Source organism: Amblyomma americanum, chromosome 1 (genome assembly GCF_052857255.1).
Source record: "Amblyomma americanum isolate KBUSLIRL-KWMA chromosome 1, ASM5285725v1, whole genome shotgun sequence".
NCBI classification, from domain to species: Eukaryota; Metazoa; Arthropoda; class Arachnida; order Ixodida; family Ixodidae; genus Amblyomma; species Amblyomma americanum.
In genome coordinates this window covers 450,982,715-451,006,794 of record NC_135497.1, presented here as the reverse complement: position 1 = coordinate 451,006,794, position 24,080 = coordinate 450,982,715, and the positions used below count along the sequence as shown (strand labels likewise).

Genomic DNA, 24,080 nt, shown 5'->3' with positions numbered 1-24,080 from the left:
TAGTTGGTATAATTATTGGAATGAAATACCAGTCAGTATATGTAGTTTTCAGTTTATCCAAAAATTATAAGCAACCGACAAACAATAAACATTAAAAGAGAAATAAAATAACCAGAATTGTTTAAAAAATCTGTCAGAAGAATTATGTGACATCCACTACACTGCAGCAGTTCTTCGCCTTTGTGCACCTTCAAACCACACTTTCTTACAGGCACATTTGCACAGAAATTGGGTTGAACCTGATCTTTAAGAATCTTTTTTGGTGCAACAGTAGGAAGAAACCAGGTTTTACCCAAAAACCGTGCAGCAAGTCAGTGTGAATTAGGTCGCGATAAACATGGTTTACTGTAGAAAGCTAGTGTGAAAAAATAGTTGCGCTCACAGAAACCGCTGTTTCTTTCTTAGTCGGTCATTGAAACAAACAATGCATGTAAAATTTTATATCTCACTGATCCCTCAATTTTTTTCCAGCTTAAGACCAAGAGTTGCATGGAAGTTGTGCAAGCCACCAAGTTGCGTGTGATTTCTGCCAGGGACCTGGAGCAGGCTGAGAAATTAGTGGATGGCCAGTGGTATTCACTCAGTAAGGCAAGCTTTTTCTGTAAGTACAGTTTTTGACATGGCATTGCTTAGGAACGCATGCACTAATCTGACTACTCTATGCCCGCCCATGCTTCAAGAATAATGAAGTACATGAAAAAAATTGATTGCCGAAAAAAAATTGCCGCTTCTGTTATGTTTTTTCAGGAAAGTATTTGCCATTTAAAGGGCTGTGAAAACCTTAAAAATTATATGCTTGTTGTGGCTTTTTTTTCAAATTTCTTCCACGTCTATGTTGGCCTGACCATGTAGCTTGTCTGCATGAGATTGGCTGCTACCTACAGTTTGCTTTTTTGTTGCTCCTTCATTGCCTGTCACAATCTTTACTTTGCGTGGCAGTGTCATGCAGTTTGGGAAGTAATCTGATCTTATTTCTGCATTGGCCTGTAGTGCAAGCTTTTGCATGTGGGGCAGGTTTATGGTGTCCTTTTGTTTGCTGTAACTGCAGTTTGGCCATGAGGGTTAGAGGCTTAGTCCATTTTTTATTTTGATGCAGTGTCATATACTTCATGCATAAATTAATGAAGTAAGCACTATTTTTTGTAATAAATGAACATTCATTATAGCTGTGGCCATTATAAGTGCACTTGACTCTAAAATGGCTTTCTTTTGGCATTCAGTATTACATCTTAAAACCAGCCGGAAGACACAAAACAGGAGAAGAGATGAGCACAAGATGAGGCTGGTCTAACAACTGAAATTTTATTGAAGGAAAGTGGCAAAAGAAGACCTGCAAAGAGATTCAAGCACGCAAGACCCCAAAACAGTGAGAGTCCAAAAAATAACCGAAAGGCACTGACGTACTAGTAAACCATCTAAAAAACTAATTCCTTACAGTGAAGGTTCACCGATGGTTTAGCCAGGCACTTGTTTTTAGCCTTACTGATGTAGTAAGCCTCAACTATATCAGGACAGATTTATCACTTCCCTAAACCACTGATGTGCCGCAGAAATCAGGCGTGCAAAGAGAAAGGTCGTCCTCCGATTGCATTCACGAGATTGAACGTGCAGTGTCAGGTGAAAATTCGCCTTCCTCTCTATACAGTGAAAGTCCTCTCAGCCAGGCGCACATTCAGATATCTGCTTGTCTGCCCATAGTAGTTTCAGCTACGAGGCAGTGGAATGCAAAAAACCGGTTTACTTTTGCAAGTGGTGAACATTTTTATCTGCCACTGTGCATAGCGGACGATTACCCGTAGTTGTATCAAGCCTAGTTTGAACGGAGAAGCAAAGGGCTCCTACCTTACTTTTAGCGGTAAAGACAACAGCAACATCATACTTTGGTGCAACTTTCTTGGGATGGTGCGAAATGGCGTGGAGGTAAGGTATAGAACCCGTCTTTTTGTGCTGCTCAACTACGCCAGCATCATGTGAACGGTGTTCCGTTCCCTCGAGAGAGTAAAAACACACTCTGACAGGTGCGCAAGATGGGCAAGTGGGAACCCAGGTGCCATTGGCTTGGAAACCTGCTCCGAGAATGCATTCTAAACACTGTGATGGCATGACTTCCATAAAGCAGTCGTGATGCATGTGATTGCCAACCTGTCCTTCACCAGCCTCGAGTGGTTCAACTCGTAGCTAAGAGGCTTCCTGATCTTGGGCTTTGGCGCCAACATATGTGGTCGTCCGCAAAGCGCAGGTCTAAGTCAAGAAGCTACAAACGGTTATGCTTAGTGAAATTCAGACCTAAAAGATAGGCTTTGACCACATGCCTAAAGATTTCTAAAACGTCTTGTGCCAACTTATCTGAGCCCTCCTTGTGCAAAAAAATTAGGTAGCTATCAACATAACGAAATGCTACTATGCCGAGGCCTTCCAAACAGGGCTTTGATGCGGTATCGACTCTGGACAGAAGAATGTCGCGGAGGAAGTGCAACCTGGGACCCTCTGCATATGCCTGATTTATGATGTAAATACCGCCTTGCCAACTCACAAAAGTGGAGTTCTGTGGAGTTCTAGTTTCTTGTGGACAGCAACCTGGGCAGGTGCTCTGCAGTGAGCATCGACGTGGAGGGCCTGTACTATTCATTGTCACATGATAGACCTCTGAGGTATGTGCAAACTGCATCAGGGTGAACAATGAACATGCTTTTACAGATGATTGCGTGGTTTCGGTTGCTGGCTTCTTGGGGCTGTTGTCCTTTTACTGCAAATCCGCATTTGTCAGTTGGCAGGGCGGTATTTACACGCAGGTCGTACCTTTGCTCAGCAACATTTTTTTGTCTAAAGTCAATAAGACATTAGAGCCCTGTTTGGAAGACCTTGGCATAGTAGCATTTCGTTATGTTCATGACTGTAATTTTTCTGGACATAGAAGGCTCAGATAAGTTGGCACAAGATGTTTTAGGAGTCTTTAAGGCATGCGGTCAAGGCCTGTCTTTTACATCAGATTTGTCTAAGCAGAACCGTTAGCAGTTTCTTGATGCAGACTTGCGCTTTGTGGACGAATATGTTTGTCGGGGCTACAGCTAAAGATCGGGGAAGGCTCTTTTTAGCTACGAGTCGGACCACTCGTTGTTGGGGAAGGATGGTGAAGAGGTGTATTTGTCGCTGGTTAAGGTCAGTAAAGATGGAAACACTTGATGGGTGTGCAATCGTGTGCATGACATCAGCTTTAGATAAGTCATGCGATCACTGCTGAGGACGCATTCTTGTAGCAGGTTTCCAAGCAGCTGGGTTCCCACTTGCCCATCTCAACAACCTGTCATAGTATGTTTTCACTCGCTCAAGGGTAAGGAGCACATACTCCGATGATGCTGATACACCTTACCTCCACAGTATTTCACAGTCTCAAGAAAGTCGCGGGAAAGCGTAATGCTGCTGTTGTCTTAACAGCGAAGTGCAAGACAGGAGGCCTTTGCGCCGCCATTAAAAAGGCTTGATAAAACTGGGTACTTGTCCACAATGGACAGTGTCACAAAAAAGGTTCACCACTTGCAAAAGTAATGGAGTTTATTGCGTTCCACTGCCTTATGGCTGCAACTAATATGGGCAGACAGGCAGATATTTGAATTTGCACTTGACTGAGCGCTTTCACTCTATAGGGGGAAGGCAAATTCTAATCTGGCACTGTATGCTCAATCTTGTGAATGCAAATCTGAGGATGACATGCCTCTTTGCACGCCTAATTTCCACGACACATCAGTGGTTTATGGAAGGGATAAATCTGTCGGTAGATAGTTGAGGCTTACTACATCGGTAAGGCTAAGGAGACGTGGGGCTAAGCCATTGGAAAACCTTCACCGTAAGGAATTTGCTTTTTTAGATGATTCATTAGTATGCCAGTGACCTTTGATTGCACTTCGCCCTTTCACTGCTTTGGGTTATTGTGCGCTTGTATCTCTTCGCGGGTCTCCTTTTGCGGCTTTCCTTCAATGATGCCGCCGCAGTGGCTCAGTGGTTATGGCGTCGGCTGCTGTCCCAAAAAACGCAGGTTCAATCCTGGCCGCACCAGTCAAATTTCAATGGAGGCAAAATTTTAGAGGCCCGTGTACTGTGCATTGTCAGTGCACGCTAATGAACCCCAGGTGGTCGAAATTTCTGGAGCCCTCCACTACGGCGTTCCTCATAGCCCGAGTCGCTTTGGGACGTTAAACCCTCACAAATCAAATAATCAAAACCTTCAATTAAATTTTTGTTAGTCCCGCCTTTTGAGCTCATGTCTTCTTGTGTGTTCTGGCTGGTTTTAAGGTGAGTCAGTACCAACTCGGCCAGTCATAAGCCTTGTTCAGTATTACAACATTTTGAATAAAGTGAGAAGTTTACTAGGCTATGTTGCCGGGGATTGTGTCCACAGCAGTTGTGGGCAACTGAGAAGAGATAGCGTCATATGATTGGTTGTGTAATTGGCAGAGGATGATGTAAGGATGCTGCTCGAAAACAAAATTTTATAATCGGATAATTATTTACAGCCAAAAATGTCCAAAAAGTGGCTGGGCCAGAGAAAAAGTGCCGCGAAATTTGAAAACGCTGAAAGTAGGTGGAGCTACAGCGTAGTGCCAAGTTTGAAAAACTGGAAGTATGGACAAAGCCAAAGCTTGGCGCCAAGTTTGAAACTCGAAATGAGCAGTCACGTGACCAGTGATAAGTGTCCTATACTTAACCAGGAGATAGGAAAAAGAATGATAAATTAGAAGCAATTAGGTAATTATTGAGAAGCGAAAAGCAATGAACGCGTGATTAGACTGGGCGGGTATTCAGTGAGTGGGCAGGAACGATCCGTGGAGGGAAATTTGAAAACTCGAAATCGTTGCTGGGATGAAATGAGGGTAAAATAAGAGTTAATTGATAACCAATCAAGTCAACGAGAAAACAACCATGGCACCAAATTTGAAAGGCGACCAGTGTCGAGGAAGCATCAACGCTTTCACATTTTTTTTTGCGCAGGTAGCAGCGGTGATCTCTATTTTCTGTTTTTTTTCAGCCAAGACAAAAACCATTTTTCTTGGCTCATGGGCGATGTATCTAGGAACCTGTGGCCAGGACAACGCTGGACAGCATGCATCAGCAAGCTCGAAAAAAAGCACGAAACAGTAAATAAATATTGATCATTTTCATTTCAATTCTAGTGGTTTTGTGCACGAATTACTCTGGAAAGCACAAAGCTTGTGTTAATTGACAGGCGACCATTAAGAAGCTGTGCATTTTTGTGCATAGCCTACTCCAGAACACAAATCTTGTGTTAATTGACAGGTGTCTGTAACGACTGTTACACAGTGTACGAGCACTACACAAGACACACTACAGAAGACAAGACAGACTACAGAAGACAAGACAGACTACAGAAGACAAGACAGACTACAGAAGACAAGACAGACTACAGAAGTCAAGACAGACTACAAAAGAGAGGACAAACTACAGAAGACAGACTATAAAAGACGACAGACTACAGAAGACAGGACTACAAAAGACAAGACAGACTACAGAAGACAAGACAGACTACACAAGACATGCCCAAAATACGACAAGAGTACAGACTACAGAAATCTTCTGACTTAGAATCCTGTAGTGCGTTTTGACTGGGAAAACTTAAAAATGACGTTATTAATGTCGGATAATTGCCTTAGTGTGAGAGAAACCCCGCCGTGATCAGAAACCCGTTGCGGAAACGAGGCGACCCGCCGAGGTGGCTCAGTGGATTGAGCGCTCGACTACTAATCCGGAGTACCCGGGTTTTAACCCAACCGCGGCGGCAGAGTTTCGATGGAGGCGAAATACAAAGGCGCCCGTGTGCTTTGCGATGTCTGTGTACGTTAAAGGTACCCAGGAGGTCGAAATTATTCCAGAGCCCTCCACTACCAGCACCTCTTCTTTTCTTCCGCCACGCCCTCCTTTATCCCTTCCCTTACGGTGCGGTTCAGGTGTCTGCTGAGATGTGAGACAGATACCGCGCCATTTACTTTCCCTAAAAACTGATTCTCAATATTTGCCACCTGCCACATTGGCAGGGTGGGCGCACTGTCTGTCTAGTCCCAGTCGAAAAATACAACAAGAACACAACAAAGAACTTGTCTTGTCGTATTTTTGGCATGTCGTATGTCTATTGTCTGTCTTGTGTCGTAATTGTGTTGTCTGTCTTGTCTTATATGTGTTGGCCTGTCTTCTGTTGTGTCGTATTCCTGTTGTCTGTCTTGTGTTGTAATTGTGTTGTCCTGTCTTGTGTTGTGTCGTATTCATGTTGTCTGTACCCTGTTGTAATTGTGTTGTCCTGTCTTCTGTTGTGTCGCATTCTTGTCGTGGCTTAATGAGTGAATATACAGTAAAACCCTGATAATTCGAACTCTGGTAATTCGAAATCCTGGATAATTATGATTTCTGCAGTCCCGCAATTTCTGATATAAATTTTACAATGCTGCAGCGTGCAGCAGCTCAGTTAATTCGAAGACCTGAAATGCCATGCGAGGATGTCTGATCCCGATTTCGCTGCAAACCAAAGAAGCGATGGCCCCTTGGAGCCATGAGGTGGCAATGTAAGGCGATGCCTATTAGCAACGTCGATGCTCGATATGCAAGGCACCCAAGTCCCAGTACATCTCAGCACAAAAACCGATCTCATACAGCTTGTAGACCGCCGGAGCGCACGCCTGCAGAGAAGACGTGCTTCACTGCGAAACAGGCATGGATAGTAGTTTTAAAGTTACATGCTATCGGCTAATAATTCATCAAGGCATGGCCAGACTGATAGCAGCGGTGCATGAGCTCCTCTTCAACCTGGTCGCGATCAAGGCAGCATCTAAAGGAGGCGCTGGCATTGAAGCATCCGGCCCTAGCAGTGTCAGTGCATGTCTAGCGATGGTTAACTGCGCACAATGCTGGCAGCGCCGCTTTTGTGAGTAGTGTTCCGTAGAGCGATAGGTCGACCAAACAGTAGCGCCGGCCTCTTTGCGCCTTAGGTAGTTTTGGAGAAGCGCCAGGTAGTATATGCACCCCATGCCGGTACCTGTTCCCGGCAGGAAACATGGGCTTGCTCCAAATGAGTCAAACTTTGTCAATTCGCACACTAATCGCTTCCGCTGAAGAAAATTCGAATTGCTCAGTTTATTCAACTCTTTCGTGCTGGCGGTCACTTCGTCGGACAAGCGGAAGTGCGAGGGCAAACTTGATTCCTATACTATCTAGGTGTCCAAGGCGTACGTCGCACCAGAAGCCGAAACTTCGAGCGTTTACAGTTCAGTTTCCTGTTCGGGCAGCACGTGTGTGTTTAGGCAGGGTGGAATGCCGCTTTTAAAGTGAAAGCTTTACTGGCCTCACACCACTGAATTTGCCATGGGCTGCAGTTTGACCTTGAACGTCCTTGCTGTGCCGCTACCACAGCTATGCATCAGGTGACTTCGCCGCGCAGCCAAGCAGTCTTCCATCGCTGTGCCGAGGCTCCACAGCTGCGGAGCGGCTGTTGCCTGACCACGTGATCTAGCCAAGCAGACACAGCTTGGAATCTGTAACGAGTGCGTTCCATACACTGGATAGGCAACGCGCCCACCCTGCAGGTAGCATTTTATAGTTTATCGTGAGCGGTTGGTCACCCAATGAACACTGCTGCCTCTTGCTGCAGTGCTGCGTGTTTGCCACAAGGTTGTAAGCGCTAATGCATGCAGCCCACATCTATCACCACCGCCATGAACCTCAAAGCACGACTGAGGTGTCCACTGACCCAGGGAGCCAGTTATGTGCCCTTCCTTTTCTCAAAAGTCATCAGCGTCTGGAACACTGTCAATGCCAAGGCCAATGAGCACAGTGAAAGCTGACAGCTTTCACTTTGTATACCTTGGATTAATTGAGTTATTCCACATTCATTTTTTCACTTTTTTATTTCAATTGGCTTCAGATTGCTGTCTTTGTGATGGCATCATTACACATTTGTTGCTTTGAGTTGCACGTGCGTGCCATGCCATCCCGCGGGGAGCTACAAAACAAAATGCAGCAGTGGTAAACGCAAAGTTCGCCCAGTATTGCGGTAGCGCATTCCCGCAACAGAATTTTTCGCCCGTCTCCATATTTTTGCTGTGGTCAGTTAATTCTAATAATATGCGTGGTCCCAACGACTTCGAATTGAAGAGTTTTTACTGTACTTCAGTCACTGCCCAGTTATTGAGCAGCTGACTGGTCGGCTCTGTATGTGCACTCCAGAACAGATACGAAAACACCTTACTTGAGCACAACCATATTTATTGGCCGAAAAATGCATTTCTCGATGCTGTCCTAAGGTGCACGATGTGGTTCACCAGACAATCGCCTCCCTCCAGGCAGACCTGAGAAAAAAATAAGCAAGAAAGCTCGTATTCATGCCCAACACCACATTTTTCACACACATTCTAAAATTGGATGCAAAAGGCACAATAAATGGACCACCACAAAACCAGATGCAGAAGAAAACTGTACTTTTCGAAGCAAAATGATATGCATCATACTGGCCCACTGTGTTACCCTGTAAGTCTGGCTTCCTGCAGTGAAAGATTGCGTTCGAGGTTTACCATTAACAAAAGAGAGCTGAACCCTCAGATCAGCCACTCAGGAGACGAACTGCAAAGCATGATCAATGAGTTAGACAATCAGATTCGAACAGTGGGTCTAAAAATTAATATGCAGAAAACTAGACGAAGTAATGCTCAACAGTCTCGGAACGAAAAAGCACTTTACAATTAGCAGTGAGGTGCTGGAAGTGGTAAAGGAATACTTAGGGCAGGTAGTGACCGCTGATCTGATTCACAAGAGCGAAATAACTATATTAAGAATGGGGTGGAGCGCATTTGGAAGGTTCTCGCAGATCATGAATGGAATGGCAGTTTACCAATATTCCTTAAGAGAAAAGTATAAAGCAGTTGTAGTAGAGCCCCTTATAACGAACCTGACATCACACAAATTCCGTTTGTTACATCCGACGCTCGTAGTTAAGTGGACTCTCCGTATAACAGCCAAAAATACTAAGGAAACCAAAGTGGCATTTATTTAGCATAATTCTGCTTTATGCGTGCCTACTTGTGTCATGGCTCCTTCCAGGTTTCTAAGGTATCACTAAATCCTTGACAAAACCCTTGCTGCCAACTATCAAAATTACAGTTGGGATTTAACTGAAGGTTGAAGTGTCCATGGCAGCTGGTGGCAAATCAGCCACATAAATAGATTCCTGGCAGTAGGCGAGTGCTCGCACTTGGTGTTCAATGTCTTAGTCAGAGTATGCGCCTATGCGATTTCGTGGTGCGTAGGAACATCGTCATCCGAGGAAACATCTGGCAGCTTTGCATTACAAAATGTAGTGTTTCGAACATCATCTGTTGTTCCTTGGCTCATGCCCAGGAAAATAGTAGCACAGCGCTCATGGCAGAGTGCATCAGCTGCACTGTCCGCTGTATTATGCTGCCTGCATGCGGTAGCAGCACAAAAAGATGGAGCCGACTGCGCAGGCGATGCATACTACTTGGCCAGCCTGGCTTTCAAAATTCTCAAATTGCTGCTGCTAGTTGATCTACGGCCAAGGTCATTATATCTGCTTTCGACGATGCCCCTCTCTTTCCAGGGCAGTGTCCAGAAGGGTGAAAAACGCTCCTTGATCTCTGTGCTTGCTGGAAGCATGACCTCTTCAACTTCTAGACGTGTCGATGCCTTCCCATTTACTATAATAAGAGTGGTGCGGCCAAAATTGTTCGCTGTATCCACGACGAATCGCTATGGACTTTATGCGTAATTTGCCGGTAGCAATGCATCCGTTCGTAATAAGCGAGCATTTGTTATATCTACGGGCATTATAAATGGGTTCAGCTGTATCTTACCGGTACTCACCTATGGGGCAGAAATGCTGAGGATAACAGAGTTCAACCTAATAAAATTGAGGACCACGCAGCAAGCTATGAAAAGGAACATGATAGGTGTAGCATTCAAACAGAAAGAGGGCAGAGTGGGTCACAGAACCAAAGCGGGTTAAAGGGAAGATGAAGCACTTTTCGAAAAAATTACTTCTCAACATCATTTTATAGCTTTTGGTCCACAGCAAAACAATTTCTCATTGAAAAAGAGCGGAAATAAATGAAAAAAGTTGTTTTTTAGAAGAAAACGCGCCCCACCGCCTCAGGGCGCCGAGCGAACGCTGCTCTTGCCCGTGATGGACCTGGACCCTCGTGACATCATCCACGGGGATCTCCAGCCGGCACTGACGGCGTTGCTGCGCAGCGCCTTGCTTCACCTAGCTTTTAAGAACTACGTTGTGGAAATTACGGCTAATTCAAGCAGTGTTGAACAGTTAGTACTTTCGTCATACATGTTCAAGCCATCAGCAGCTTCAGAAAACGGTGGAACCAACGACGCCGCGGAGTGCGCCTGCAGTGAAAGTCAAGTCGCGACGTTTTCACGTGTTGGAAATCTCGACTGGATGGATAGGTGGATGACAGCTTTTATTTCCACGAGAAATAGAGACCCCTTACTACTCACCGCCCCGGCATGCAGGCCTGGAGGACGCGGGCTGGAACCTCTGTGACTAAAGGCTAACAAATATTTTCTCTTCGCGGCATCAGCCGCCAGGCGGATTGGCTTGATTCTGCCGAGCGGGTTCTTCACTGCGCAGCAGGGCTTCCCTGCTTTCTCTGCTATGAATATCTTCGCCGACTCAGGGGTAGTCGGCACACTCCCATATTCTCTGCTTCCAGGTAACTGTGGAACCGCCGGACTGCAACATGGACGAGCATGCACAAACCTATTCCGAAATCGTTGAGAACTACAGACTAAACAGAAAACTGGTGCCACCGCCTGATAAAAAGCTAAGAAATAGAGAAGCGACCACATAACGGTGTATGCAAGCCGGAAATTTCGTTAACCCAGTATGGGCCTTTCACGTCCTACCAGGGTAACACGAAAACCAAATCTTGACTGATACGTATTCTTTGCGTAGGTGCATGCGCGTGCATATCTTTTATGTAGGTGAAGCGGCAATAAAAAAAAAGCAAATTGCGTTGAAACGTTTCGGTGTACCACTGCTGCATAAAAGCCTGCCCACGAACTTCTTGTAACGCCCGTAAACATGATCTAATTCAGATCACCGACAAGCTTACACGAGTCATGCGAGGTAAAGCATTTGTTTCTTCATTTATTTATAGTTACTTGCCTAATTACTCCCGAAGGCCTTTTAGAACTACAAATAAATGCCAAACTAGACGAGTTGGAGTGGGTGTACGGCTGTACTGCAGCGCGAAGAGACGAGGCGACCAGGAGGAAGCTCCCATGTGCGCTTTCCTTCTGTCGCATTTTCGGGCTACTGTTCAACCATGAAACTTCTGCACTTACCCCCGTACATTTTTCTTTTTTTGCATGCTGAATTCGCTTTTGAACAATAATTATGGCTGCGTTTCGGAGCTCGCAGTGCTGCTAATCAAAACTGGTGTGCTGTGAGATATAGTTACTGCTGTTGCGTATCGAGATAACCGGCACGATTGCTTGTGACAGATATATGCGTACCGCGGCTCGACAACTTTGCCGTTCTGGCTCAAGGAAAAATTTGCATGAATTCTGGTGCCATATTCAATCGTCAGCCATTACCAAGCGCTCATGAATGCAAATGTTTGCTTTGCTCAAGTATGCTAGGCTTAAATAATCAGTTTTTATTGTTCAGTTAGGTGCAGTTGCATGTGCTGTGCACTGTTGAAGGATTAAGAGAATTGCTTGTGCTGCCATCAAGTGCAAGCAATCAGGAAAAAGCCAGAAGGCACACAGTGCGTAATGAGCTCAAAAGAGTTCAAGACTGTGTGCCTGAAAGACAATGCTGGAAGTCGCCTTAGCTCAACATGGATGTGAACCAGCTGGAAAAGTCAATGAGTTTACATACAGGTAAGAAATTAATATAACAAAAAGAGAAATATTGATGCACATATTTTGTGCAGGCAGTTTCGGCATGCTGCGTACCACTAGATTGTCAGGTTAACGTGGAGGAGGCTTGGGGAGAACCGACGGCTTCTACCACGATGTGTGCTGAGCGCTGTTCGAAAGAAGTACCATGTCAAAACTGGTTAATACACAGGCTTCAAGCATTACACGGAAAGCCCGAACGAGAGAAAGTAAACGGCACTGGCAGAAGATTACGGTAGTCTGTGGTTCGCCAAACCGCGGGCCGCAGCGAAGCAAGCGCAGCCGGACAGCCAGCCGACTCTCCGTGAATAGCGTCACTTCCGCCAGTTCGCCCTCTCTGCCGTACCCCCCCCCCCCCCCCGCCCCACCCCGCGCTTCCGGAAGCGACGAGGGCGTGCCACTGGCGGGTTTTGAGAAGCGATTGCAGCTCCCTTTGCGGATAGAATCGGGAAAAAATCTACACACATGATTTTCAAGTTCCTTTCTTCCCAACCACAGCGTTTCGTGCGATTCGAAAACCATTCCAGCTTCCGTTTAATGACGTCCTAGTTAAAATCAAGAGGACGAAATGGGTGAAGGCAAGATAACCGATGGTTCTTAAGATTAATGGAATGGATTCCAAGAGAAGGCAAGTGTAGCAGGGTGCGGCAGAAAGTGAGGTGGGCACACGACAGCTGGCAGACGACAAGGTTAACGGAGATATGGGAGAGCTCTTTGGCCTGCAGTGGATGTAATAAGACTAATGATGATGATGAAAGAAAATTATCAGCTCACTTACTCGATTAGCGGCGTAAGTCCGAGCACTTTTCAGCCAAGTAACAAGGTAGGCGCTTGTGGCGTTTTAGCATCTCATCACCAAGGCAGCCTTTAAGCTTCAAAAAATGCCAGAAAGAGTCTGCAGAGACATGGCACAAAAAGAATATGCGGCAGATCAGAGAAAAGCCAGGACAGCAGCTTGGGCGTGCTGGTTACTGATATGTGACGGAACAGCGCAGAACAACGGGACAAGAGACAAGCGCCAACTTACAACTGATTTTTACTTCAAAGAAACACTGCTTCTGATAACTTCTTCACAGCTTCAAAACACGTGCCAGAACGATATCATTCAAGCCTTTTAAAATGACAACCTAAGATTTGTAATCATAGAGGTTTGTAGTCACATTTTAACGTGTCAAATTTTTTATTTGTTAACTCAACAGACGGCGTGCTGACACAATGATCGTGCAGCCTCGCTGTCTTGATTATGTCGCGGACTAACTGCTCTTTCATGATTAGTCAGTGATTTACGTCTGCCAAACAGGCGCACAAGTTTTTGAGGGGCAGTCTCTGCAATGAATTCCGAGGTTTCTGCAAAGCCCGGCAGTCTCACAAAATAAAAACTTAAAAGTACAAATTCTAGTCACGGGTAGCAATTCTAGATAACTGATCTACAGTACAATGTGAATAATTCAAATTTCGTTATTTCGAATCTTTTCTGCAGTCCCAGTTACATAACATTAACGAGGCTTTTCTGTACGATACAAATATGTTAGAGAAAAAATGCATGAGCACAAAACATTGCAGCTTTTAGAAAATGTTATTAACCAAGCAATAATCAAGTGTTTCCCACTCACCTGCCATTGAAGCTACCTTGGCAGGGGAGAGCGGAGGGAATACTTTCGTCGCACCTTTAGAAATGGCATTGTTCGAAAGTGTCCCCGTCCCGCTCCCCTCCGACAATACTGTGTTGCGCCACAAGCGGACTGCTAGCTGCTTACAGAAAGCCGAATCATTGTTTGCTGCTAACAGCCGCTCCCACGTCCCTGGGTCAATGTAGTGGCCATGACCAACGTGTACCTGAAAAAAAACAGATGATTTATTAGTGCACCTCAGGCACGGCGCAGAGGCCAACAGCACAGAGCCTGCACAGGACACGAAGCAGAAGTGCCCAGAAAACGCATTCTGCCTAGACAATTCATTCAGTCTGTCTTCATTCACAGTATACGTTGCAATATTTTTAGATTTTAGAGCTTTTGAACCACATATTTCTGTGCACTCCGGTTTAGGTTTTAACTTAATTGTTTCCTGTGCGGAAAGGTAAGCGCGCTAAAAAATGGTTAAAATTGCGGTTTGAGAAGTAGCTTAGGATTGAGCATGGTCGGGCGCAATTGAATAGGCCATGTAGCAGCACCGGATCAGCACTCAATTTGATCCCGATCAACTCATCAAGATTGCAATTGTCCGTGTGATGGTGGTACAGGAACCAAAATCGTTCATAGGGATTTCTATATAAGAGGAAGCTTTCCAAGCTTCTCTGAATTCCCTTCAGCATGGCACTATAATTGAGATGAGCTCAAAAATGAAGCAAGAAACTCCCCTAAAGGGAGGAGTGGGAGACAAATTCAACAAATAATGATTTACTGCATGTGGGCAAGCTCCACATGGTCACCATTTTTACTGACGTCCTACACACCATCTAAAAAAACAAATATGGAGTTAAAAATTTTGTGTCCCTATTTCTTCACAGCATATATGTGTAGCAATTCTAACTTCAGTGAAATCTTGCATTTTCTTTGCAGCTAAGTTTGCGATGATTAAGGGGCACTGAGGCAAAATTTCAAACACAGCGAGACTAACCCTTGGGAACACTATTAAAATTTTTTCCTGAGCAGAAAGGGGGCTTAATTGCTTTCTTGAATGAGCCAAATGAGATATGACGGTGATTGCATGTGGAGCTACTCAGCTAATTTTCAGCGTATATATGCTTGTTACTGAGCAGAAAAAATGAGAGAACATGCTCTTGCATCACACTTTGCATGCTGACTATGCAAACTCATAGGCATGTGGCTGCATGAGCACGTACTAAATAAAAGAGACAAGCACTCTGCAATTACAGAACCGCAGCCTGCACAAAGTGGCCGATTCAAGTGAGAGCAAAGCTGCTTTACCGGCAACCAAAGGCGTTACGAAGGCGTTGTAGGCGTTACCGAAACAAAGTAACCAAATATGTCACTTGTTACGCTAAAAAAAAGGAACGCATTACCGCCCTACATTAGCTACAAAAAGGTAACGCGTTACCGTTACCAAAAAAAGTATGGCACGTTACGTTGCCATTACTCCATCGCAACAAATTATCAGTGCGTCTTCACAGCACGAACTCATGATAACAATTTTATAAGGCTCATATTTCACAGCACGCGTTTACATGAACCCAGTACCAGTTTTCGGCCGGACAACTTGACAACCAGGCCCTGTTGGGTTCACGTAAGTGCCGCTATCGGCTCAAGGGCCACCTATGAGGAATATTTGCAGCTGCATTCTTTAGTTGTATTGGCCCCTGGGTTACTGCGCCCTGCGCTGGGCAAGGAACAAAGCTGTTCTTCCACATGTCCTGAATAGGGAGCCCCCTTCCTGTGTTTTGGCCCCTTGCACCACAAGCTCGAGCAAAAAAAAGTAGAAATCCCTTCCGAATACAGCCCAAGAAAGAAAAAAGGAAAGGGAGCTCAAGTCCGTTGAAGTTCTGAGTAAAAACCTGCGCGCATGAACACAGACAGCCAAGAGGTTGGTGGTAGAATGTAGTAGCGGCAAAATATTCTGACGCCAGATGGAGCCACGTCCCGCTAGTTAAGTTTGGCACGAATTGCAAATCCCCGCAGAAAATGCATACACAACATACAGAGCCTGTAAAGCGCAAACACTAAGCCCGATATGGATTATAATTGCAGCTTGACAATAAATAAAGAAAAAGGGAGGAAATATTGCGGATGAAAGTCTGATCTTGGCTGTTTTTTTCACGAGATGACATGAAAACAGACATCAAAAATTGCAATTTTTCTGAATATTTACCTCTCATTTGTAAAAAAAGAAACTTAAAAATAATATCTGTCCACATTTCCTCTATGCACTAAAGAAGAACACGCTGCCACAGACCCCATGAAAATCGACCCATTTTTACATGCGCTACAGCTTCTGAAAGTTCCCATGTATTTCCTGTGGACACTGTCACTGGTGAACCCTCTTAACTGCATGTTTTTGTGCCAACATTCGTGCACTCCAGATGGCAGATGCTAATGCAAATGCCAGCCTTGGTTCAAAGTGCTTGATGCCTGGTTTAGTTAGGGAAGCTGACATACAGTTGTCTGTGGCACAAAAGGCATGCCTGATATTCTAAAATATCTTTTTTCAAAACAGAGAACCACAATTCGCCTTGGTGTATGCAGCTGCACTTTTTGATGATTATTTGCTATCAATATTCAATCGGTCCAGCACATAATTTTAAGAAACAAAAGCCAAGTTACAAAGCAAAGAAAAAAGAGCAAAAACTCCCATGTTATTAGTTACATCACATTACCGGTCATGTACAGATTGCAGATTCGTAATCAGTGCAGAAGATATGCTATCATCAGTAGCATATGCCCATTATTAATGTTCAAGCGTCCCGGTACTGCTCACCTCCCCAGTCTCATTTGTGGTGCCAACATTCAGGTCAAGGTCTTGGGCTGCCTTGCGAGGAGCTGCAAAAAAACAAAAAAAGAAGTCGGCCTCATGGAAAGCAAATACACTGCGTCCTCTCAAGGCCTGCCTCTGCTGAAGGGACGTGGAATGGCTGTTTTTGTTGGGAGAACACTGAAGAGTCACCAAGCACGCAAGCTCGCTGTACACCAGAGCAGCCAAAATAAATACCTTTTGACATTGGCCGAGCTGGTGGCACAGCAGGGGTGACATCAGCCCGAGGAGGGGCGACATCAGCCCGCGGAGGGGCAACATCAGCCCGCGGAGGGGCAACATCAGCCCGCGGAGGGGCAACAGGCGGTGCGGCAAGTGGCGAGGCCACATCAAGTGGCAATACTGGAGCAATGGTGTTGAGGGAATGACTGTGCACTAGAAGAAGAGGGTACAGGGATGAAGACATTGTTTCCTGTGGTATCAAAGACAGGACTAGATCATCAGTGAATGGTATTTAAAGATACAATAAATCTCCTACATTTATGAAAGCACAGTGCCAGATTGACTACGAACAAGCCGTTACAAGCAGCACTTGAATGCTCAGCAGTGCAGCCCTACATTGGGTATATCAGACAGAACCATCAAAAAAACAAACATTGTTTTGAAAAAATGTCCATTTTCACTCTGACCACCACTGAACAATCACCTACTGTATGCTTGTTCCAAAAAAATGTGGTCACAAAATTATTTTCGCAGGATACAAATTCCAAGGAATCATGATTTGCAATCTGCAACTGAACTACAAGAGGAATTGAAGGCTAAAGCTTGCCTGAGGTAACATGCATGTATGCTTACTTGCATAGTTGACAGCCTGAGTGGCACTGTCTCCTGCCCAGAAAACCTTGTCAATCGCGGCACTCACATTTTCATTCTGTGAATGATCTAAAGAAAAAACCAAAAACTTGCACACTGGATAAAGAGTACGTACATCAAGCAGAATGAATTTATGCTAGATTAAAACTTCTACCTAAATTACAAGCACTACATAATATATGTAACTAACAAGTCAATTGTAGGAAATGCACAATATCAAACATTGTACACATCCAATACATGCGAGAACAAACTATGCACAGCTGACCATAACTTCAAGAGCCACCTGAAACTCAGGAGTCATCCCCATATAACAGTACTGACGCGACACTGATGAATTTCAAATGTGGTTTTTCACCTCACCGTGCCTACGCAGTACTGCTAACATTTTATTATTATGTTGCTTCCAGAATGATAATTATAAGAGCGTATGCAAGCATGAAAATAAAGTATGAGGGAGAATCAGAAAGTCTTTGCCCTATTTTTTTTTATCCGAATGACTGCTGTAAATGTAGAGTAATCATATTCATTCTCATCGGTGAACTTTTCTTGGAACAGCCCGCCATCTGCTGGCTGTTATCGGGCGGAAATGCTCAAGAATTCTTGATGTGAAGAATGCGGTTATCCTCCAAAACAATGCAAGGCCACATGTGGCAATCAGAACCGCCGACAAGCTCTGGTCATTTCACTTGGAAAGTCTTGACCACCCACCATAAAGTCTGGACCCTAGTGATTTTCACATGCTCGGTCCGCCGAAGAAGTCCCTGGCAGGACAGTGATTCACATGCAACGATGAAGTCAAGGCAGAAGTCAGACAGTGGTTCGACAGTCAGCCGGACAAATGCTACCACAAGGGCATCTTAAATTCAGTGCTTCGGTTGGACAAATGTCTGGAGCGGTGTGGGGACTGGGCGGAGAAATAGTGCAAGGTAAATAGAACAGTACATATATTTGTAATTACCTGTATGTGCCATATTTTGCTTGATACAAAATAGGGGCAAAGATTTTCTGACCCCCCTTGTACTAGATGCAAGTCAATGCACTAGAGTTGCCCTTACTTTTGTTTTGCCTTCATTCATAAAAGGTTTACATAAGCTCTCATGACAGAAACTAGCCCAATGGTACATTATGGTATTATTATGCTGGTCATCCAGGGCTGTGCCTAAACAAATGGTTACATGATCATGAATTATCAAGAATACTACTGAGTCATGACTGCCATCCCAAGGTAAAGTCTGAACAAATGGCCGAAGGAGACCGTAACCATGTAACCCGAGAACTAAAGGAAATGCACTGTGACAAAAAATGCACTTTTGGCAACACAATGCTGTGTCAGTCTTGTACAGAAATCTGTTTAGTATTTCAAGACTTCTACTGAAGCAAATGGAATGTTCTCATATGCTCCTTTTCGTCTTCCCAGTTTGATGTGTCTGCAAGACTTCATTCTGCAGCCTTATTTTTTTTTGCCCACAAATCACCTGTTAGTAAAACCATATCCTATACTTCTTTCGAATGCCCTTCTTAAGCAGTGCTAACTTTATCCCAAAAATGCACCAACAAGGCTAGCAGCAAGTCTAACTCGACTTCACCGAAGTAGAGTAGCTTTGACAACGGCCTGCACATGGAAGAAGCTGTAGAGTATGGTTGTTTACATACCATTTCGCAGAATTTTTGCGCACAGTGCCTTCTGGAGGCTTTCATTGAGGCTTCTAAGATTTTTCATTTCTTTCTCCTTATCTCCAATCACTTCCTTGCATCTCTCCAGCTGTGCCTTTAGGTCCCGCACTAGTGACTCAAGGTGGGCCACCTTGGACTCCTCAGGAGAGTTTCCTACTCGACTACTGAGCAATTCCCTCTCAGCATTTTTCTTAGCCACTCCTTTCGCCTGCTCCTCTAGTCTTGCCTACAACAAGAAAATCAGAATGCAAATCAAGTTACACAATAACAAATGCAAGCTCACCTATGTCACTGGCAAATTTATTTACAGCATTTCAGCAGGAAACAATGACTCAGTTATAGCAAGACACCACTTGCATGACTGCCACTTCAACAAACTGAAAAAAACTTAAAATGTCACTGCACTCAGTGCAAGTAAAGGTCGGCTTACCAAACCGGATCACATTTCAAATTTTACTCCTGAGAGTTGTTGACACAGCTGTACCTAATGTCAACAGGCCAATCCCCAATAGGCAGGCCATAATAACCATTCTAGACTTCTCTAAATGTCCAGGAGGACTATGCAACAGGATCTATAGCTACGCCCGTGAGGCCTTATATCATACTACGCTAGGCTCCCAAAATTTAAGTGGCACTTCCAAAATACAGAATTCTATAATAGAGCAATGGGAGGAAGTGCTGTCCATCAAGAGCCTAAAAGAGCAGCGAAAACTGAACGACCATGCCAGGATCGCTGCAGCAGCCACAGGTGCCCTGAACAAAGGGCTCCATCCATCCGCAACCAAAATTTCCGATCCCAAAATAAGTTTTTCCCTTTTTCTCCTCTGCTACACCAGTTTCAACAATGCCGGAGAAGTCACCTGAATTTATACGAGGTATTAAATACAGTTCGAATTGTGAGTAATGGAATATAGATGTTACCAAATATGACTCAGTTTTGTAGCGACAGCTACATTACGGTAGCATTTCGAGCCTTCAGCATGGCAGCGCCGTGGCTGATCACGTGGTTGGTCACATGACCAAGTTCTACTGAGCCAGCTGTAGCTATCGCGTCACTCCTGGTTTAACCAAATCTAAACCACCGCCAATTTTTTTCACTTCTGTGTAATAACTTCGACTGCAAACTTTTTATGACATCTCGTGACGTTGTTGAAAATGTAAAATTTGATTTGGGTACTCTACTCTCAATTTGTAATTTAAAAGAAAAAAAGGAAACACTCCTGAACGGCCCACTTTCTTCACACCTAGAAGCAACACTCAAATCGCCATCGCCTTATGTGCTCAACTTGATAGCACTGAAGACAGTGCTACAGTCCCTGTAGATATTCAAGACATGAAGTTTTTCGTGGCATAACCCATTGACAAATCACTATAAGAACAATGACAGTATTTATTGTCAGCCGTGCATTTTTTTTTGCAAATAATCATTTCGCATGCCCCAACAGCAAGCCTTACTGAAAACAATTCATCCTTGTCTGAAACTGTGCTGACAAAGGCGAGAAATAATACAAAAATCGCTAGTTACTTGCACCGGTCATAGGTAATCACTACTGACATGAAACAAATTATCCCACAATTAGCAGCACACGCTATCTTGAAAGCAGCACTTTGAAAACAACCTTGCTAAACCACTATGACTGGAGTGGTGAACTACTGCCATGCAATGCAAACACATGTGAACGCACAGCCTGTTCCTATTTTTACCACGGGCGAACTTCTCTCAGCTCATGCAGACGTTCACATTCCACTCTGCATGCGATACATAGGAACTCGCACTTTCTGGACATCATTTGTTTTAGCGTAAAATTTGCTAACATCATGTTCACATATGCAACGAGGATGGAGGGCTCCCGACTGATTTCGAGCACATGGGGTTCTTTAACTTGCACTGACATTGCACAGTACAAAGGAGTCATGCATTGAAAATTCGACTTGGGGGAAAGGAAATGGTGCAGTATTTGTCTCACACATGGCCGACACCTGAACCGCGCCGTACGGGAAAGGATAAAGGAGATACTAAGAGAAGAAAGAAAGAGGTGCCGTAGTGGAGGGCTCGGAATATTTCGACCACCTGGGGATCTTCAACGTGCACTGACATCGCACACCCCACGGCAGTATTCTGCATTTCGCCTCCATCGAAACGCGGCCGCCGCGGTCGGGTTCGAACTCGGGTACTCCGGATTAGCTGCCGAGCGCCCTACCCACCGAGCCACCGCGACGGGTTCCATGCATTTCACCTCCACTGAAACGCGGCCGGCGCGGCGAGGATGCATGCAAGTTGCTGGTGGCGGGGTTTCTGATGACCAAGCACCACAGGCTACAGAAAATTCGCTTGAAAGCGATTGCTATTCGCACCTTTTTCCTCGGAGGTATGTCCGTCTTGCGGGCGCATTTGCGTGCTTCCTTGCGCTTCCTCCACTGCTCCATTTCTTCTTCCGTATCTGCGGTTTCCAGTGCACATTATGAATTTACAGGCGCTACAAAACAACTCCAAAACCCAGAGAAAAAGAGCACCTACCTGTCATATGGATGATTTTCCCGTCGTAGTACCCTCCGCAGGTACTCGAGTCTCCCGCCCAGAAAATATCGTAGACTTTCTTGGGGTCATAGTCTTCAATGTCGTGCGGAACAAAATCCCGCACGTCCGTGTGTTGAAGAATATAACTCCTATCTTCTCCAGCGTAGCGCACAAGGACATACATGTTCTATTGCTCGAGAAACAAATCTAGAAACGCGAGACCAAGCACGAAGGCAAAAAAATGTGCTGACAGAGTCGCCTAGAATGCTGTTTTTGTATTCACTGAAATGAATAGTGCAGCAGGCGCACGTCTCCGCGAAACACCAGCAACGGCGGCGCTGCGATCGCCAACGCTAAACATCACGCCTCGCAAGGAACAGTTTAGTTTTTACATTTTTCTGTGAATACGTACGCATTTTCTGGCCCAGATGAACGTCTATTCATTAACTTTCTAACGTAAAACATATACTTTTATGTTGTTTGACTTTGCTAATGGGTTCAGGAGTGAACGTTTGTAGCGCCGCCGTTTAGCAAGCGGATTGCTGTTGTAAATGCCTCACGGGAAGTCTGCTCCCCGGGCCACTTCTCTGCTATACCTGTACCATGACCGTGACCACGTTCGCGCCAAATATTCTAGTTCACTGTAGTCACGCGAATGATAATGTGTACCTTCTTTTGGAGCAGAAATAACTGGTGTTACATCTTTACTCTTCCACTCTGCTCCGGCATATAACGATGTAACCACGTTTAAACCATTTGAATTGCAATACAGTTTGGTGCACTGAAAACCTTGCTTTAAAAATTAGTATAATTTATTGAGAACGTTTATAAGGTAGCTTCTAATGCTTTTTTTATTTTTTAGTTATAGTCTGAGTACATGTTTCCATGTATTGTGCGCCAGGGCTGTTAGAAAAAATGTAATTTCATGACGATCTGGTCTGCGTCGCATATTTTGTCCGAGTTCGCTTCCAAATTTTCCTTTTGGCTGTTTGCCTATTTTCGGGTAACTGTTTTTCTGTTGCCGGCATATAAAACAAAAATAGAAATAGTGATTTCAATCTGCCCTCTAAAGAATATTTTGTGTGATTTTGTTGCAGCCTTTCTCCGCCTTGGGTACAAATGCGGAGGAGCTATTTTCCCAATCGTGTTAGCGGACAGCAAGCCTCAAGTGAAATATCTGTGGGCCCCGACCATATAGTTCCTTATTAATACTTAATAGTAAGAAACACTATGGCCCCGGGAGAGACAGAACATGTGTCATGTGTTGGCAGCAGAACAGCATTGAGATAAAAATGAACTAAGGCACAGCTAGAATGCACGATCTGTGTCTGTAAAGTGTAACCTCATTCAGTTAGCCTGTAATCGAGGCGTTCGATTTGTTACCCACCCACACTGGCTATTTTGTTCGCGAAAATTGCACTTGGTTCACATATATTCCCCAGAAAACGCAGCAAAAGTAGCGGGAAACGTGCGCGACCAAGGCGATGTCCGGCCGAATAAGCTGTGTGACAAGGTGGTTCAGCATTGCGCCATGCCTTGGGATCAATCATAAATCAATGGACAGCGCTCGAACCCACTTTGAAGCAATGAAAAGTAGGGACTGCTGATTCAAGAGTATTAGGCGAAATGTCCATATCAGCAAAATTTACTTTTTTCAAATTTCGAAGCCCAGCCTTTGATGAATTCGAGCTTGAACATGCCCTTTCAGTCCGAGCTAGGACACAACCTTTCAGGCTATAGCCTATATATGAGTTCATTTATTTTGTGGAAACGTATTGCAAGAGTTAATTGGAATGCCTGGCTACGCGGAGCCATATATTGCAACGCAGAATGGGAGCAGAACATGTTACATGTCAGGATATGAGGCATGAGAGTTCTTTCTCTGAGTGCCTCAAGAAGTCTTCCATAAGCAAATCTCTTAAGGTTGTATGTTGGAAAGGAACCGCAAGTTTATTATCGCTAGCGAAAGTGCGCTGAAGTGGCTTAGTTCCAGCATATCTGTAGCATGCATGCTGAGCGAGCTGCAGATTCTCGAACCGAACAACATGAAATCCGTACTTCTTCGATTTCGTGCTTATTTATAGCTCATTACAAAGTTAGACGCCTTCGGTACATGCTTTTATAGCGATCAAATTAATCAGTTTCTGCTCTAGAATCTGCGTGTCGCCTGCTCCGAACGAAAGCCGACGATCTGGCAAAGGAAACCCGGATCATAAATGAATTCTGGGGAAACGTGAGAACTGGAAAAAAAAATGTTGCCGGTAAGCTGACGTTTCCACTGATGTCAGAACTGGCGCTGTTTATCGCTACCCGTATCAAACGCTACCGTGGAACGAGTGTTCAGCCAGGTCTCTTCACTATATTAAATGACGTGCGAAATAGATTGTCTAATGAGAGAGTGTTAATAGCGTTCCTCCACGTGAAGTTTCGCCTGGCCAGAAATGGAGGCTTTTGAAACGGTTTTAACCCGGTTAAGAAAATTTTTGAGCCGGTTAAGCTTCAACAAGAGTGGAACGATTCCACTGCCAAGTGACCCATAACAATGTACAGTACGACAAACGGTACAGAGAAGAAGATACTCAACACAGAGCACTGAACTAAAACTTTTATTGCCGCCAACCAACTGCCCTGGTGGCCGGAAAGGATGCAATCACGGTTG

At 44.7% G+C, this 24,080-nt stretch overlaps 2 protein-coding genes and 1 long non-coding RNA gene across 3 annotated transcripts; 1 reads left to right on the top strand and 2 right to left on the bottom strand.

Moving 5' to 3' along the window:
* Window positions 1–535: 535 nt before the first annotated feature.
* Window positions 536–5,162, top strand: LOC144104328 (uncharacterized). The gene is made up of 2 exons (XR_013308503.1): window positions 536–601; window positions 5,024–5,162. It is a non-coding gene; the product is annotated as an uncharacterized LOC144104328 (long non-coding RNA).
* A 7,548-nt stretch (window positions 5,163–12,710) lies between these two features.
* Window positions 12,711–17,290, bottom strand: LOC144104322 (BEN domain-containing protein 5-like). The gene is made up of 5 exons (XM_077637252.1): window positions 17,209–17,290; window positions 16,591–16,788; window positions 16,360–16,421; window positions 13,542–13,764; window positions 12,711–12,823 (listed from the first exon to the last, which is right to left on the bottom strand). Coding segments are annotated over exons 1-5 (597 nt in total). The 5' UTR covers window positions 17,210–17,290.
* Window positions 17,291–18,767: 1,477 nt separating this feature from the next.
* On the bottom strand, window positions 18,768–21,625 carry LOC144104316 (uncharacterized). The gene is made up of 3 exons (XM_077637242.1): window positions 21,422–21,625; window positions 21,259–21,344; window positions 18,768–19,129 (listed from the first exon to the last, which is right to left on the bottom strand). The coding sequence occupies exons 1-3, from the start codon at window positions 21,603–21,605 to the stop codon at window positions 18,875–18,877; spliced, it is 525 nt and encodes a 174-aa protein (XP_077493368.1). The 5' UTR covers window positions 21,606–21,625; the 3' UTR covers window positions 18,768–18,874.
* Window positions 21,626–24,080: the final 2,455 nt, after the last annotated feature.